This window comes from Chrysemys picta, chromosome 3 (genome assembly GCF_011386835.1).
Source record: "Chrysemys picta bellii isolate R12L10 chromosome 3, ASM1138683v2, whole genome shotgun sequence".
Taxonomy (NCBI): domain Eukaryota; kingdom Metazoa; phylum Chordata; order Testudines; family Emydidae; genus Chrysemys; species Chrysemys picta.
Genome location: NC_088793.1, coordinates 159914221 through 159933129, shown reverse-complemented (window position 1 = coordinate 159933129; position 18909 = coordinate 159914221). Strand labels below are relative to the sequence as shown.

The 18909-nt window shown below is 40.9% G+C and overlaps 1 protein-coding gene across 10 annotated transcripts in view; it reads right to left on the bottom strand.

Moving 5' to 3' along the window:
• TAF1A (TATA-box binding protein associated factor, RNA polymerase I subunit A) overlaps nucleotides 1-16903 on the bottom strand; it is a 29521-nt gene extending 12618 nt beyond the window's left edge. For 2 of the 10 annotated variants that reach the window (XM_005289618.5, XM_042848601.2), the window contains exons 1-7: nucleotides 16199-16903; nucleotides 15490-15667; nucleotides 10002-10171; nucleotides 8837-8950; nucleotides 4775-4973; nucleotides 2981-3105; nucleotides 1157-1315 (exon numbers count right to left, since the gene is read on the bottom strand). In XM_005289618.5, coding sequence (XP_005289675.2) covers nucleotides 1157-1315; nucleotides 2981-3105; nucleotides 4775-4973; nucleotides 8837-8950; nucleotides 10002-10171; nucleotides 15490-15637 — 915 coding nt within the window. In that variant the 5' untranslated portion in view covers nucleotides 15638-15667; nucleotides 16199-16903. Of the gene's footprint in view, nucleotides 1-1156; nucleotides 1316-2980; nucleotides 3106-4774; nucleotides 4974-8836; nucleotides 8951-10001; nucleotides 10172-11505; nucleotides 11543-13261; nucleotides 13416-15489; nucleotides 15668-15811 lie in introns of those variants that run through there. The other 8 variants (XM_065590635.1, XM_065590636.1, XM_065590638.1 and 5 more) reach the window with 8 other exon arrangements.
• Between the last annotated feature and the right edge of the window lie 2006 nt (nucleotides 16904-18909).

The following is an 18909-nucleotide window of genomic DNA, read 5'->3' as shown; positions in this document are numbered from 1 at the left end:
GTAAAGTTGAGCACACGCTTGAGTGTTTTACTGCATCAGGGGATGTCTATTCTGCAGCTGGAGGTGTAATTTCTAGCTGGGACTAGCACACTAAATATTGCAGCGTAGCTGTCCTGGCACGAGCAGCGGCGTAGGCTAGCTGCCTGAGTATAATCACACCCAGGATTTCAGATATGTATTCGGGCAGTTAGCCTGAGCTGCCAGCCACAGCTACACTGCTATTTTTAGCACACTAACTTGATCAGAGCTAGCGTACATACATCTACCGGAGCTGAAAATTACACCACCAGCTGCAGTGTACACATCTTCACTATGAGAGAATCTATAAGGGTATTAACAAAGGGAAAAGAATGTGTATGTGTTGAACTTATTGTGTGCAAGTACGTCCCATCAACCCTCCTCTTCTGTCTGCAGACAGATACCTATCTTTCACCCTCAAATGCCTTGCAAACACAGACACAATGCCCCCGCCCCTTTTTTTTTCTGACAACCTTTGTTAAGTTACAGGCAGATCAATGTTAGTGCTAGTGATGTAGAGAGTTTCTTTCCCCAACAACTCTGTGTTTACAATGGCAGGTACTCTGCTCTTCAGAAATAATTTGTATGTTTAATCTCAAAGGAATACCTCTGTTATTGTTATATGGTAAATACAAATAATCTAAAAGGAGAACTACCGTGAGACAAATTCTCAATCCAGCATGCTGCCTAAGTAATTGCCCGTGTGCTTTTTAAAACTAACAAAGCAGACCATAACTATGACATACATTAAATGAAACATCAACATCTCCTTCCCTGGAACAGGTTGATCCAGAAATTTGTTGACATTTCAGTTAAACACAAATATAAGACTTACAGGGCTGTAGAAGGTGATACCAAACGTGTGTGTGGGGGGGGGGGGGGGGAAATGTAAGGGTTTATTTTAAACTTTTTCCACCATTTGCTATGTGGTGGTAGGAGGCTCACAATATTTTGAGGGTAGAATTTGGTTTCCCTTCTGTAAAAGTGTGTTAAAAATTTTTGGACAAAATCTGTAACAGCTGATACAGGTTATCAAGAATAAAGCTGAGAAATTAAAAATTGTTTTTTAAAGTCTAATTAATTTAATTTGTTCTGTAAATATAGTTACAAAAATATTAAAACAGTCCAAAATTTGTACCTTGAGCACAGACTTCAGTGTCTTCTTTGATTCACCCTGTCTCTTTAGGAACTGATAGTAATAAACATGAGCATTGGGATTGGGAGGAAACTTCGAATTGTAAGCATACTCGCTTAACACCTGCCGGACTTCATCATAATCCTCATAGAATTCCAATAGCTATGGAAAAGAAAACGTGAGCACATTGTTGGTGCCTGTCAACGTAATAACGATCAGAAATATCCACAACTAGTTTTCGATTGTCACAAACTGTACTGTTATAACAATCCTGTAAGTAACACCACTAGGATGGAAAGGAGCCTTTTGCTATCATTACACAAAGTAGTTCAAAATGTTACTCTTAAATCCATTTTAGTGTTTCTGAAAGGTCCTTGTTTTACAACCCTGAAGAATTAAGTCCTCTACAGGTCAGATAGAAGTAACTCCACTGCAAGCTTCCCCATACTCTTGTTCCACACAACCCCTAATGCATCCCAACTTTAACCTGGAGAGATCCTCTCTAAGCATGAAGTTAGTTCTCCCAATGACTAATTCTATCCTTGACGTCTTTGCACCTCTGAAAACAAAGACTCCGATCCAAATCCTACTGGAGGCAAAGGAAATACTCTTAGATTTAAATAGGAATTGGACTGAGACTAGCAAAAATTAAGGAAAAATGCGGTGACGCTTTTCTGTAACTGTGTGAGGCACCAAATTTTTGATTTTACAGTGCACAATACAGTAAGCCCAGCAACACTAGATGCTTCTGGACTAGTACTTAACAATGCTAATAGATTTCCATTTAAATCTCATGTCTCTTAATAATGCTCCTCTTACATGCAATTCACTTTCCACAACATATATAAAAATATTCATATCTAGAAGTCATTAAAAGCACTGCAAATACATTAAACAGCTAAATATTTATATATTAAATACACCTCTAACCTGATATAACGCGACCCGATATAAACACAAATTTGGATATAATGCGGTAAAGCAGTGCTCCGGGGAGGGGAGGGGAGGGGAGGGGGGGAGCGGGGCTGCGCACTCCGGTGGATCAAAGCAAGTTTGATATAATGCGGTAAGATTTTTTGGCTCCCGAGGACAGCGTTATATCGGGGTAGAGGTGTAATTGCTGTCACTGTTTCAGTACTTCTTTTCAGTGAACAGGACTGCTGTCCCTCCATGAGGGTGGTCAACTTAATGAGACAGCATAGAAGACCCCAGGAGGAGGTAGAATCATGTGAGGCAGGCAAGCACCAAAGAAAATTAAGTGCCATTAGCAACTCTAGAAAAATCAAACGGTTTCAAAGCTATTTTAAGTTTAATTCAATTTTAAAAATTAGTTGATTTAGCAGTTATAATCAGAAAATCAGACTGAGATTCCATATGACTTCAGTATCCAACTACAATCAGCTGATAATTAAAAAAGAGGTTTGATCCTTTTGTGCAGCAAATACAACCTGTGATATGAAAAAAAAAAAAAAAAAAAAATCAAGCTATGCTCTAATTTTGGCACCCTCACCAGTAACAAAAAAAGTCTGCAATCAGTATACCTAGTGATTTTACTAGTAGACTCCTGCTTGTATTCTCATAGTTATGTTGGCCTCACAGTGCCACCAGGAATAAAAACTTGCTTACATGACTTCTGAAAGCAGATATGACATGAAGACACTACATATATTGTTTTAAAAGGTAGCATTTTCACAGTGTCCCTTTCCTAACTATAACTTAATTGCAAGTGGTCAAACATCAGAAAATCTTTCACTTTCATCTAACCATTTTGTTTAAGATTAGACAAAGCAGCGTTTAAGTAATATTTGCAAAAAAAAGGGCTCTTACGTCCACATAGCACTTCACAAAAGGGTCCCAAACTCCAGGTATTTTAATTATCTCCTTGAGATTCACTGCTGCCTGCCGAAAGAAACTGTGCATTTCCTGTTCAACAGAGTCTGCAAAATTACCATCTGCCAAAAGATAGAAGGGTTTTTTTTTTTAATTTACATGAGTGATAGTCTCACAGAGTCAGGACTCAAGCTATAGCGGGCTTTACAGAAAAAAAGTCAACACCTTGAATCCCATTTCAAAAAGCACCTTAACACAAGAGAATGGAGCTCAGTGAGAGCTAAAAATGAGAAGGACAAAGGAAGAGGTAGTAGCTTTATAAAACAAGTGCAGAAGGTAAGAAATATTTGTATACTGTATAGAGATTTCAGGAGCTAGGTGTGGGAGGATTAGATCTTAGCTGAAAAATACTAGTAACCATCTTCCTGCTTCACCTCCCCCCACCCACCAACAGTTAAATGAACTGTGGAGCTTACTAGTCTTGTGGTGTGGGGTTTCTGGCAATTAAGTTAATTATCAAATTATATCTGAATCTTACGGATCTTGCCTTATAGACATCACATTCTGACTAAATTATCTGAGGCTTCATTTTCTGTTACAGCAAAATAGGTAAATAAAATAAATCTAAAGAAATGTCCATTTTATTCAAATAATATATTTAATCCCATCATCTCTACAAAGGTAAACTAAAAAATTAACAATTAAATATGAAAGTCAGCTTCTAAATATGCATATACGGCAGGCAGCTGAAAAGACTACCTATAAACAAAAGTTCTCTGATGGAACTCCTTTGATTAAGCATTCTCCATTAGGAACCAAAAATCATTTATGCTGTTGCCAGGTTATCTGAACTCAGGGTAATTGACAAGTCTCTGTAGTAGTATAGTTTTAGAATATTTTCAAGGACACAGAGCTTCAAGTAGGTGATTTTTAATGTCTACTGGTAAAAAATCTAAAATAAATGGTGTTTCTCTTAAGCAGAAAGTATTTTTATAGGTAATACTTATAATTTTCATTCATATAAAACTCTTGGTTGCTGAATGTAAGAGGAATTAAGGGTTCAAACAACTTTTTTAAAATGACCAGGATCCTGAGCTGGGATTTTCTACCTTTATTTTTATTTGGCTTATAATAAATATGCCTTCTTGCAAAAGTTTCAGGGCACATAGATATAACAAATGACTTAAACAAATGTCAAACAAGATTCCAGTGTGACTTTCCACCTCCTCCCGCAACTATCTGGCATGAAAAAGCATGAGAAAGGAATTCCAGAGTCAAGGGCTTGCCCTTGAGAACAAGAGCCACCTTCCCCTCTTCTTCATTTAAATGTGGGGACTGTTAGCTCCTATGTCCCAACTGATCTCCACGGCCATGGTGGTACATGGAGGTGATTTCTCAGGAAGCCAAGACACTGCCACTATAAACCTGGCCTCAATCAGATCGTGTTTATCATGAAGTAGAGCGAAAAGTACACCCAGACGTTCAGATTTCTCTCACTGAGAAGGCAGCCAGGTTCTTGTCCTCCACTCAGAACAGTTCTTTTGGAGGAGATCTTGCAGATCCAATGGATGAACACTTTTTTTTTTTTTTTTTTTTAATAAAAAGCATGCATCAGAATTTTAGAAGTTCTCTGTGCTGCAAGTAATCAGACTGAATGCAGCTTTCACCACCAATGTTCTAACCTATGTCCATGTTCCCTCCTTCAAGAATCAGCGGCAAGCCATGGTGACTTATGAGAACGACTGATCTGAACAGCTCCTCTTATCTAAAGGCAGCAGCACTGGTACTCACCAAGCTCCAACATGGCTTTTCTTTTTTTGGCCCAGTTATAGTAGTCCAGCAGTCCCTTGTAAGCTTGAATGAGTTTCAATTCTTTATCCTGAGCAACTGTTTGTTCTCCATACCTCCAGCCTTCTGCCAGGGACAGGTTTTGGTATGCATCATCTATCAGTCCATTACACAGGAGGTGAAAGACATGCTCTAAACAGACCTACAACAATTTACAATACTTAATTTTATGTCATACAGATCAGACTATCCTGACAGCACACTGCAATTTTACCTCCTACTATACACCTGCAAAAAGAAAGCCACATTATTGGCATCAATACAACATAGCCTAAATACATTTTAATTAGAACTGTGACAGAACTGGAATATTTTAATTAGGTTATTTTTAGGGCTGTCAAGCGATTCAAATAATTAATTGCAATTAATCGCGCTTTTACTCAACAATAGAATACCATTTATTTTAAATATTGTAGTAAACATACAAAATTTTCAAATATATTAATTTCAATTACAACACAGAAAACGAAGTGTGCAGTGCTCACTTTATATTTATTTTTATTACAAATATTTGCACTGTAAAAAACAAAAAAATTGTATTTTTCAATTCACTCCATACAAGTACTGTAGTGCAATCTCTTTATCATGAAAGTTGAACTTACAAATGTAGAATTATGTACAAAAAAACTGCATTCAAAAAGAAAACAATGTAAAATTTTAGAGCCTACAAGTCCACTCAGTCCTACTTCTTGGTCAGCCAATCACTCAGACAAACAAGGTTGGTTACAATCTGCAGGAGATAATGCTGCCTGCTTCTTGTTTACGTCACCTGAAAGTGAGAACAGGCTTTCGCATGACACTGTTGTAGATGGCGTTGCAAGATATTTACGTGCCAGATGCTCTAAAGATTCATATGTCCCTTCATGCTTCAACCACCATTCCAGAGGACGTGCTTCCATGCTGATGATGGGTTCTGCTTGATAACAATCCAAAGTAGTGCGGACTGATGCACGTTCATTTTCATCATCTGAGTCAGATGCCACCAGCAAATGTTCATTTTCTTTTTTGGTGGTTTGGGTTCTGTAGTTTCCGCATCAGAGTGTTGCTATTTTAAGACTTCTAAAAGCATGCTCCACACCTCGTCCCTCTCAGATTTTGGACAGCACTTCAGATTCTTAAACCTTGGGTCGAGTGCTGTAACTATTTTTAGAAATCTCACATTGGTATCGGCTTTGCATTTCGTCAAATCTGCTGTGAGAGTGTTCTTAAAACGAACATTTGCTGGGTCATCATCTGAGACTGCTATAACATGAAATATATGCAGAATGTGGGTAAAACAGAGCAGGAGACATACAATTCTCCCCCCCCAGAGTACAGTCACAAATTTAATTGACACTGTCCCCCCTCAAAAAAGGAGCATCATCAGCATGGAAGCATGTTCTCTGGAATGGTGGCCGAAGCATGGAAGGGACACACAAATGTTTAGCATATCTGGCATGTAAATACCTTGCAACGCCGGCTACAAAAGTGCCATACTAATTTTCAGGTGACATTGTAAATAAGAAGCAGGCAGCAGAATCTACTGTCAATGTAAACAAACTTGTTTGTCTTAGCGATTGGCAGAATAAGACATAGGACTGAGTGGACTTGTAGGCTCTGAAGTTTTACACAGTTTTGTTTTTTAGTGCAGTTATGTAACCAAAAAAAAAATCTGCATTTGTAAGTTACACTTTCACAATAAAGAGATTGCTCTATAGTACTTGTATGAGGTGAATTGAAAAATACGTCTTATTTTTACAGTGCAAATATTTGTAATCAAAACTAATAACATAAAGTGAGCACTGTACACTTTATATTCTGTGTTGTAATTGAAATCAATATTGAGAATGTAGAAAAACATCCAAAAATATTTAGTAAATTTCAATTGGTATTTTATTGTTATACGTGGGATTAAAAAATTAATCGCGATTAAATTGTGATTAATTTTTTGAGTTAATCACGTGAATTAACTGCGATTGACAGCCCTAGTTATTTTGCATAGATTCTTTCAGTCAAATGATGTATCTGCAGAAAGTGCTGGAGATACATACAATATTAGGAAAAGGAGAAAGAAAAATACATGGATATAGGTAAGTGTGGACATTGCTGAGAAGCTAAATGATTTTTTGCATCAGTCTTCACCATAGATGATGCTGTGGAAGATACATATCCCAGACCTGCTCTTTTGTGGTAATAAATATGAGGTACTATCAGCGATGGCGGTGTCAAAAGTAGTAATGCTAGTACAAGCAGTTTATAAAGCAATAAGTCACAAGCGAGATGGTATACATCCAACACTTCTGAAGGAGCTTAAATATGAAGTGGCTGAGCTGCTAGCAAAAATATGCAATCCCTCACTAAAAACAGCCACTATTCCAGAGAATTAGAAGATAACAAGTATATAAGGCCCTTCATTTTCAGTCTACCGATTTTTACCAAAAAAGTTTCCCAAGTTTTATAAATGCTATTTTTTTTAAATTGCTTTTCACCTGAATTTTGACCAAATACATGAAAATACTAATTATGTTAAGCAAATCCAATACATTACATTAGGTCGATGTGTTTTTGTTAATAAATTTATCTACGTGTAAATGAGAAGCTGTCTGTTAAAGTAAGGCAATGTTGGGGAAGATACAGACAGACAGACATACACGCATGTGTTCATGTACTGGTAATGTACAGTTCACAAAATAAGCCACAGCATTAAACTGCTTTTACTTACAATATCCTGATGTTTCTCTATTAATTTTTTTCTGTCCTCCATCCCAATATTAACCCTGTATTTCCCCAGAAAACTGGTTAATTTTTGCACTGATTTTCACCCACTTTTTAATTTCTGTAATAAACTCTGATACATTCTTGGGAAATGTTAAACAAAGTAAAAACCTGAAAATGCAGGAGATTGCAAGTGCTGTAATTTAAAAAATATATAGTTTAAAAAAAAAAAAAAAAAGGAAATGGTGGCGATCTGGTGAATAGTACCAGTAAACTGGCAAATTGGTTAAAAACGATAAACTAAAACACGAAAACATCTGTAAGATCACAATATGATGGGGGCCTAACCAGCACAGATTCAACAAACGAAAATCATGTCTCACTCATCTATTGCAATTCTTTTAACAGGTTGATAAAGTAGTATATAGAGGAGAATCAGATGCTAGCTTATTTAGACTTTTAAAAGTCCTTAACAAAAGTCTAGTAAAAAAAACTAATTAAAAATGGAATGGGAGTCAAAGTAAACCTTTGGGGGCAGGGATTCTCTTGAAGTTCTGTGTTTATACAGCACTTAACATAATTGGGTCCTGTTCTATGACTAGGGCTCCTCAGTGGTATGGCAATACAAATAATAAAAAATAATATTGTCATGAATCAAAAATTGGCAAAGAGACAGAAAGCAAAAAGAGTAGGAATAAATGGAAAAATGTAATCATGCCAAAAGATTTACAGAAGAGTACATCAAAGTTCCTGACTAGTCTAGTGTTTTGTATATGTATTATGAATCTGGAAAGGGGGGAAAGGAGTCAGGCAGCAAAATTTGTAGATGACAAAGTTATGTAGATTAACCAGGATCATAGCAGACTGTGAGGAGCTACAATGAGACCTGACCAAGCCAGGTGAACAGGCAACATGATGATAATGGAAGCTCAATATTGATAACTGCAAAGTAATATACATTAGAAGAGAGAAAAAAAAAAAAAACACAGGCTATCCATATACATGTCATGGTTCTAAATTAATTATCAACTTAGGAAAGAGACTGTGGTCAGCTCAATGAAGACTTCAGCAGAATGTGCAGCTACAGTCAAAAAAGCAAACAAGACGATAGGCTATATAGGGAATGGGATGGAAAAATAATGATGCCATTACATAAGTCTAAGGTGCAGTCTCTTGATTCTTCAGTGATACTAACTATCAGAGAGAATATTCTTAAGAGTTTCTTAAGTGTTGCTTGTAACACCAGTAGGTAAAATTTACAGGACTTAAATCATACTTCTTTCCGAAGTGTCCCCTTAAGGGTATCCTCACCTTTAAATACCTTTTTACTCCTAGATTTTTCATCCGCTCAGCAAAATAGTTGAACTCTTCAATGCTGCTCTTGGGATGATGGCACAAAATTTCAGTTCCTATTCTCCAAATCACCTGCCAATGGAGAAAAAAAAATCCCAAAAGAATTAAAATTTCAGAAGTGAAAACTCTCTGCACACAGCAGCCAGAACAGCATTAGTCTCTCATCACTAAACTATGGCTGTTATATTTAGCCATATTATGTGTGGCTTAAATTGCAAATAGAAAACTATTGTGTATTATTTGCTGCTATAGTAAAATATACCAGCATGTAGTATAAGTGAAAATAAAGCTTAAATGCAATGGAAACTTCACAAGTGGTCATCAAAATCTCATACTTCAACAAAACACACCAAAACCGTATATAGAAGCCAGAAGGTGCCTACCATGGACTGATAACTCAAGCAAACAAGAAATTTTCCTTTCATGTTACCCCACTAAAATGTACGGTATAGGTAGCTCACGTTACCTTAATACAAAGGTAAGGATAATTAGATGAAATTGCAAACTGAAATACATCCCCTCTGTCCAGAGGCATCCTACCCCACCCCCAAATATCTTTGTGATCAAGATTTGTCTACACAGTTAGATCAGCAATTCCAACAAACTGGTAGTAGCCAATGTTCTCTGCACTGAATTAATTTTTTTTAACAGCTGTTTGTCAGTATAGTTTACTACCCTTTCCATCTGTTGAGATGCATAGAGGAAGCAGGGAAGGGACTAGCAAGAAGGTTCATGCAGTACTGGAGAAAGATGATGGAGAACTAAAAACAAGATGCAGTTTTCAAATGGACACCAACATGTAAGGGAACCAGTGGCAAATGTGCTTATTTCTCTGTTTCAGAATGAGATTATGAAAACCTATATTTTAAGTAGAACATGCTACTGGTGTGATTTGTGGCATATTTATTCATATTTGGGCCACGTTCTGATCTGTTGTGCAAACAGATGACAGGTGACACCTGAAAATTATGAAAACATCTGACAATTAGATTTTTGTGAAGTTTTAGGGATTTATATTTTACATAAACAAAGTATAAGTATGGGTCCTGAATTATCTCAGATGCCCCTTTAAATTATTTCCATCAACTGAGGGAGAGAGTACTGATTTTTCCTTTCTACTTACCTCTGGGGCAGCCATCCGTTTTTCAGCAGAAGTACTCTCTAATGTCTCCAAATAGTTAGTCATGAATTCTGCAGCCCTCTGCCACTGGTGTTGTAGCAGGGCATCCTGAATGTAATTTAAACAAGCTTTCTTAGTCTCCTGAAATTCTGTTGCCTTTCGACCTCTGGTTGCTGAAAAAATAAGGTTAGTGGATAACTACTGACTGTGATCTTCTTAAAAAAACAAAACAAAAACACAGCTGTTACTTTAGTATCTATATCTTTGCCAATAACAAGGCTCTAGTCTTCCATCCTTTGATCCTTAATCCCTTTAGTGTCCCTTGACAAGGGGGTAGGACGAACTCAGGGAGAACAGGGGTTTAAAAAAAAAAAAAAAAAAAACACCAGCTCCTAAACGAATAGAGAGGCTAGTGAACAGAAGCAGCAAACACAGGAGTTTAGAGAAGGAGTGTGAAAGCCAGATACACCTAACATTTGCTAAACTGAGGTTAATAACACCCCCCCACCCAAAATTTTTTTTTAAATGACACAGAACAAACAAAAACCCTGCAAGAGTAGAAATAATGCAGACAGAAGTCCAGCAGCACAGTGGGGGCTATCCACTCTACTGCACTGAATGCAGCATGTACGATTACCTCCCTTATGGACTGGTGGCATATATGTGTATTCAGAGCAAGCAGCTCATGGCCCTCAGAGACTGAGTACGGGCTCTTGAGACTAGCGTGGCTGAACTGAAGGAGCTAAGGGAGATACACAGGTGAGAATTTCAGGGACCCAATAAAGCAGTCCCACTCCTAGTCTGACAGCCTCTGTGCTGAGGATGAAAGTCTTGAGGAAGGAGAACATCAAGCTGGAGCGGAGAGAAATGATCCCATAGTTGGGATCCTCCTTCCAGATGACGTAATGTTATCCTCTCACATTGAGGATACCCCTTCAAGGGCAGGTAACAGTCATGGGGGATTCAATTATTAGAAACATAGATGGTTTTGTGATGCACCAGGAGAACTGCATGGTGAAATGCCTGCCAGGGGCATAGGTTGTGGACCTCTGGAGACCTCTAGATAGATATATGAGCAGCGCTGGGGAGGAGCCAAGGGTCATTGTACATGTAGATACCACTGACATAGGAAAAGGTAGGAGAGAGGTCCTAGAGGCCAAATTTAGTCTGCTAGGTAAGAGATTGAAGTCCAAGACCTTAAAGGTAGTATTCTCTGAAATGCTTCCAGTTCCACATGCAGGGCCAGTTAGACATGCAGAACTGCAGGGTCTCAATGAGTGGATGAGACAATGGTGTTCAGAGGAGGGATTTAGGTTTATTAGGAACAGGGGAACCTTTGGGGAAAGGAGGAGCCTATACAGGAAGGATGGGCTCCATCTAAACTAAAATGGAACCAGATTGCTGGCATGTAAAATTAAAAAGGTTGTGAAGGAGTTTTTAAATGAAGGGCTGGGGGGAAACCAACAAGTGCGGACGTATGGAGCACCAGGTTTGGACAGAGACATACCTTAGGGGAGGATTTATTAAAGGGGATGCTCTGTATCCTAATAAAGAGGAGAGAATAGAAGTTGATAAAGTACAGGTAGGAAATGAAGAGAAACAGTCAAAAACGGCATCCCCTTCAATTATGTCACATGAAGGCAGACAACTAAATATTGACAAATTTTATAAGTGCTTGTATACAAATGCTAGAAGTCTAAATATTAGGCTGGGTGAAACTGAATGCCCGGCTGTAAAGAATTATATTGATATAAGGCATCAAGGAAACTTGGTGCAATGATGATAATCAATGGGACATGGTAATACCAGGGTACAAAACATATGGGAATGACATAGTAGATCATCTATGAAATAAAGCATAGACTCAAATACAGTAAAAATCTTAAATGAATCAAACAGTACCATAGAATCTCTGTGGATAACAATTCCATGCTTAAATAATGAGAGTACAGTAGGAATATACAACTCACCATCTGATCGTTATTGAGCATTGTGAAATGCTCAGGGAGATTAGAGAGGCTACAAAAACAGAAAAAACAATAGTAATGGGGGATTTCAACTATCCCCTACTGACTGGATATATGTCACCTCAGGATGGGATGCAAGATAAAAAGATGTGAGATCAAATTTCTAGACACTGTTAATGACTGCTTCTTGGAGCAGCTAGTCCTGGAACCCACAAGGGGAAAGTCCTAAGGGGAGCACAGGATCTGGTACTGAACCGATCAATTATTATTGCTATTATAATAGCAACCAAAATGAAGTTAAATTTACATGCTGTTAGAGGGGAAAATACCAAAGAAACCCATCACAGTAGCAAGTAACTTCAAAAAGGGAAATGACACAAAAATAAGGAAGCTAGTTAAACGGAAATTAAAAGGAACGGTCACAAGAATGAAATGCCTGCAAGCTGCATGGAAACTATTTAAAAACCACCATAATAAAGGCTCAAACTAAATGTATATCCCAAATTTAAAAAAAAAAAAGTCACCATGGCCAAACAACAAAATAAAAAAGGCAGTTAGAGGCAAAAAGACATCCTTTAAAAATTGGAAATCAAATCCTACTGAGGAAAATAGAAAGGAGCATAAACGCTGGCAAGTCAAATATAAAAATATAATTAGGCAGGCCAAAAAAAAATAAATATTTGAAGAGCAACTAGGAAAAGACAAAAACTAACAGCAAAATTTGTTTTAAGTCCATCAGAAGCCTGCCAAACAATCAGTAGGACCATTGGATGATCAAGGTGCTAAGGGAGCAGTCAAGGAAAACAAGGCTGTTGCAAAGAAGCTAAACAAATTCTTTGCATTGGTCTTCACTGCAGAGAATGCGAGGGAGATTCCCACACCTGAGCCATTCTTTTTAGGTGACAAATCTGAGGAATTGATCCAGATTGAGGCATCAGTAGAGGAGGTTTTGGAACAAATTGATAAATTAAACTTTAATAAATCGCCAGGACCAGATGGTATTCACCCAAGAGTTCCGAAGGAACTCAAATATGAAATTTAAGAACTACTAACTGTAGTATGTAACATATGGCTTAAATAAGCCGCTATACCTGCTGCCTGGTGGTGAGCTAATGTAATAATGATTTTTAAAAAAGGCTCCAGAGGCAATCCTGGAAATTACAGTCAGCATGCCTAGCTTTAGTACCATGCAAATTTGTTAAAAGTATGGTAAAGAACAGAATTATCAGACACATAGATGAACTCATATGCTGGGGAAGCGTCAATACAGCTTTTGTAAGGGAAAGCATGCCTCACCAATCTATTAGAATTCTTTCAGTGGGTCAACAAACATGTAAAGCCAGTGTACTTGGACTTTCAGAAAGCCTTTTGACAAGGTCCCACACCAAAGGCTCATAAGCAAAGTAAGCAGCCATGCGATAAGATGAAAGATCCTCTCATGGATCAGTAACTAGTTAAAAAGACAGGAAACAAAGGGTAGGAATAAACTGTCAGTTTTATCAATGGAGAGAGGTAAACAGCAGGATCCCAAAAGATTTGTACTGTGACCAGTGCTGTTCAACATACTCATAGTATCAGAGGGGTAGCCATGTTAGTCTGAATCTGTAAAAAGCAGCAGAGGGTCCTGTGGCACCTTTAAGACAGAAGTATTGGGAGCATAAGCTTTCGTGGGTAAGAACCTCACTTCTTCAGATGGCATCTTTTTAGGTGACAAATCTGAAGAAGTGAGGTTCTTACCCACGAAAGCTTATGCTCCCAATACCTCTGTTAGTCTTAAAGGTGCCACAGGACCCTCTGCAACATACTCATAAATTATCTGGAAAAGGGGGTAAACAGTGAGATGGCAAATTTTCCAATGATTCAAAATTACTAAACATAGTTGAAGTCCAAAGCTGACTGTGAAGTGTTACAAAAGGGATCTCACAAAACTGGGTGACCGGGCAACAAAACGGCAGATAAAATTCAATGTTGATAAGTGCAAAGTAATGCACATTGGAAAAATATCATCCCAACTACACACACAAAATGAAGGGGTCTAAATTAGCTGTTACCACTCAAGAAAGAGATCTTGGAGGCATCGTAGATAGTTCTCTGAAAACATCTGCTCAATATGCAGCAGCAGTTAAAAAAGCAAACAGAATGTTAGGAATCATTAAGAAAGGGATAGATAAGGCAGAAAACATTATAATGCAACTACAAAAATCTGTCAGTCATCCACACCTGGAATACTGCATTCAGTTCTGGTTGCCCTATCTCAAAAAAGATATATTAGAATTGGAAAAAGTTCAGAGAAGGGCAATAAAAAAAAAAAGATTAGGGGTATGGAATAGCTTTCATGTCAAGAGAGATTAAAACAAGACTGGTACTATTCATCTTAGAAAAGAAATGACTAAAGGGGGATACAGTAGAGGTCTGTAAAATCATGAATGGAGTGGAGAAAGTGAATAGGGAAGTGTTATTTACCCCTGCCCATAATACAAGAACCAGCAGCCAACCACTGAAATCAATATGCAGCAGGTTTCAAACAAAAATAAGGAAGTACTTCTTCCCACAATGCACAATCAACCTGTGGAACTCGTTGCCAGGGAGCATTGTGAAGGCCAGAAGCATAACTGGGTTCAAAAAAAGAAGTTCATGGAGGATAGGTCCATCAATGGCTATTAGCCAAGATGATCAGGGACTGAACCCCATGAGCTAGGTGTCCCGATACCTTTGACTGGATGACAGGGGATGGCTCACTCAATTTAACAGGATTCACCTGTTCTGTTCACTCCCTCTGAACTATCTGGCACCAGCCACTGTCAGAAGACAAGCTACTGGGTTGAATGAACCACTGGTCTGACCCAGTACGGCCAACCTTATGTTTTGTTCTTAACAAACTATACCTGTCTTGGAAGCTATGGAAAGTGATCTTCACCTGTGTGGATCTGAAGTTACCCGGAGAAACATATTGTTTGAAAAACAGCAGAGGAGCAAGAGACCATAGCAAGGGCTATAAATGCAAAGTTAAACGGCATTATCACTTGTGGGGCAATTAGAGTTAAGGAAATTTGGGAATTATACAAGGGTCATTCACTGTACACTACCGCCCTTGAGATGGGTCCATGCTGCAAAATTCAGATCTAGGCTTTCTCAAAATATAGAGGATTTCTGTACTAAAGTTTTGGTTTTGACCCATTCTCTATTTTTACTAAGCATTTGTATTAGAAGCTAACAAAAGCCTCAACCAAGATTGGGGCCCAATGGAGCCAGATACTGTATATACAGATATACATTAACATAGTAGCATGAGAGATGTTAGAAGTTTGCAATAGGGCTTTTTTTTTTTTTAAATTGGGTACAGTGAGGTCTGTGTCAAGACACAGAAAGCAGTGATGCATCTTTATGGCACTCCCCCCCATCCAGTACTGTGGGAGAGCCCTCAACTCTCAGTGAGTTCAGTGGCAGTGACATCTCTAATGCTACTAGGTTAGTTACCAGCATGTGCTAGTAAGGATAAGCAGTCAACAGAGAAATACAATTACTTGGATGCCAAAGGTACTGTGGGAGTAAAGGTAAATAGACAGTTGGAAGTGAACTGCTTGTGGTGTTTACCACAGACCCATCCCACGCAGACTCTTCTGTAAACTCTTCCTCTGTCCCCCTTTTCAGTTGTTCAACAAAACTGTCCATGTCTTTAAAGTGAGAGGAAAACTTTTACATCTGAAAAAAAATTAACACACATGAAATGAAGATGTGTACTGTTTCTTTAAAGTCCCATAGGAGAGGGGATGGGGAAGGCAGAGTAGTTTTATTACAGTGGCACCATTTTACAAATAGGAAACTGAGGCACAGAGACTACCTTACCCCAATCACACAGGGGGTTCACGTCAGAGCCAGTAGCTGAATCCAGATCTCCTGAGTCCCAGGCCAGTGCCTAATGCCCAAGGCCACCCCACTGTTGCCAACTCGTGGTTTTTTCACTGGTCTTAACTCCCCAGCTCCGCTTTCAGCCTGGGGCTGTGCAGAGCCGCTGCCGCTGAGCCCCCTAAACCAGAGCCAGGGATCCGCCCAAGCCCGGCCCTTTCACCCCTGGCCCCACAGGGCAAAGGGCACGAGACGCCCCATCACCCTCCCGGGACCCCGGGGCAGCGCCCCCCACGAGCCCTGCGGAGCTAGCCCGGCCCGGGCTGCACCCAGCCTGGCCCTGACGCTAGGCGTCCCCGCTCCCTTACCGACCCAAGCCCCGCTCACCTGCATGAGCCGCTGCTGGAGGTCCCCCGCCCACCTGTCACGTGGGCCAGGCCCTGCCGGGGGTGAACGAACCCACCTCCTACACACGCGGCACGTGCCGGAAGTTGGTACGCTCCCAACGGACGTTTCCGCACTGCTCCAGGGAGGCGGCCATATATTGTTTGGGCAACCGAGTCTAGCCGGGGGTTACTCCCATGACCGTGCGCTGTGTCGGCTGGATCGCGGTTTAAAATTGGGTTCCGAGAAGATAGTCTGAACACTTGCTCAGGCGTGACCTTTGACCCACAGGGCGGAGCAACCGAGTTGATGCGCATGCGCATTGTTGGGTCCGACGGCTGAGTCAGGAGTGGTGAATCTGCCCGTGATTGACGGGTGGTTCGGCGCGTGCGCCTGGATGTTCGCGCGCGGAGAGGAGCGGCCGGTGCGTGAGGGCCCCTCCTGCTGCCTCCTTTGTGGCGGGGCCTGTTCCCTCAGTGAATGGGGGAGGGGTCAGTCCGACCTCGGCGCCGTGCGTGGGGCCCCAGGAGCCCCCGCCACGAGAGCCAGGATGGGCGGTCACTCCCGCAGGGTGAAGCGGGGCCGGTCCGGTCCTAGCTCCGTGTGGTGTGTGTCAAGCGCATCCCCGCTGAGCGCCGCCGCCCTCTGCCGAGGGGACGCGGAACTGGGCTCCGGTGTGGCTGGCGCCGGACAACCGCGCACTGCGGCTCCGCGCTGCGGGGCGGTGTGTTGCGGAGCCGGCTGTAACCGCAGACGCTCGCACTGGGTAACACAGAGCCAGCCCTGGACTCCTACCCGAGCCTGGATCTATTGCCTCGTACAGAGCTAGGGCCCGGGTCTGGTTTGTGAGATAAGGCAAAACCCCACTTCGCGTTATGGAGAGTCTACGAGAAAGGGTAGCTAATGCCAGAGCTGACCCTGGGGGAGAGAGGGAACGCCGCAAGGTTGTATGTGGCGTTGTTTGTAGCCATGTCCGTCCCAGGCTATGAGAGAGGCAAGGTGGGTGAGGTTATAGCTTTTATTGGCCCCACTGCTGTTGGTGAGAGAGACAAGCTTTCGAGCTACACAGAGCTCTTCTTCAGGTTAGGCGGCTGTTTTCATGTGCTATGATATAACTCTGTAATTTCTTTAAAAACAGGTATAAACATCCTTTATTTATTAGCAGGGAGCTATTCAGGAACCTAGTGGCTTGGATTTGCAAAGTAGGATTACTCAGATCACTTAGATAAGTGATTGTCCTATAAGTATGATAATAAGTAATATAAAACCAAATTAAATGGTAAAAAGCCAAAATACAGTAGCAGCATGTAGTTAAACTGGAGTGTGTACAGTACAGGGTAAGGGCTGGTCTACATTGAGAACTTATATTGGCATAGCTAAGTCTATCAGCAGTCCATACCCCTGTGACATATAGCTAAGCTGACTTAACCTTCTGTAGCCAGTACTAGGTTAACTGAAGAATTCGTCCCTCAACCTAGCTACTGCCTCTCAGGGAGGTGGATTACCTACGTGGATTCTCCTGTTGGTGTTGTAGGTAGTGTCTATACTGAAGTACTGCAACTTAGCTGTGGCATTTTAAGTGTGGACAAGTCCAAAGTGTAGACATACCCTGAGACCATGTTGATGGGAGAGATCTCTCCCATGGACATAATAAAAACAGTTCAATGAGTAGCAGTAGCTTTGTTGGTGGGAGAGCATCTCCCAGCGACATAGTGCTGTGGAGTTGAGTGCTTATGCTAGCAAAACTTGTGTTGCTTGGGGGGGGGGGGGTGTTTTTCACACCCCTGAGTGACAAAAGGTTTGCTGACATAAGTGCAAGTGTAGACATGGCCTAAGTGAGGCCCCAATACTGAAAATGTACATGCACTTAACTTTACACATGTGAATAATTTCATTAACTGTGGAAATAGTCCGATGCATTCAGTATAGAATCATAGAGTTAAAAGACTGCAAGGGTCATATAATCCAGTGGTTCTCAAACTCGGGGTCAGGACCTCTCAGGGGGTTGTGAGCTTATTACATGGGGGGTTGTGAGCTGTCAGCCTCTACCCCAAATCCTGCTTTGCTTCCAGCATTTATAATGGTGTTAAATATGTAAAAAAGTGTTTTTAATTTATAAGGGGGGGGGGGGTGTCACGCTCAGAAGCTTGCTATGTGAAAGGGGTCACCAATACAAAAGTTTGAGAATCACTGATCTAGTCTAACCCCCTTCCAAGATGCAGAATTTGTTGTGTATAAACCAGCAGTTCTCAAACTCTGGGTCAGGACTCCATTTTAATGGGATTGCCAAGGGCTGGCATTAGCCTTGTTGGGGCCCAAGGCTGAAGCCCGAGCCCCACTGCCCAGGGCCAAAGCCCAAGGACTTCAGCCCTGAGTGTAGGGGGTGGGAGGCTCAGCTTACAGGCTCCCCACCTGGGGCTGAAGCCCTTGGGATTTGGCTTTCCCACCGCCAAGAGCAGTGGGGCTTTGGCCCTGTCCCCCCTGCTTGGGGCGGCAGGGCTCGGGCAGGCTCAGGCTTCAGTTTTCCCCCTCCTGGGGTTGTGTAGTAATTTTTGTTGTCAGAAGGGGGTTGTCGTGCAAAGATGTTTGAGAACCCCTCGTCTAAACCATCCAAGACAGATGGCTGTCCGGCCACCTTTTGAAAACCTCTGTATAAGGAGCCTCCACAATCTCCCTAGGCAGTCTGTTCCATTGTTCTACTGCTCTTACAGTTA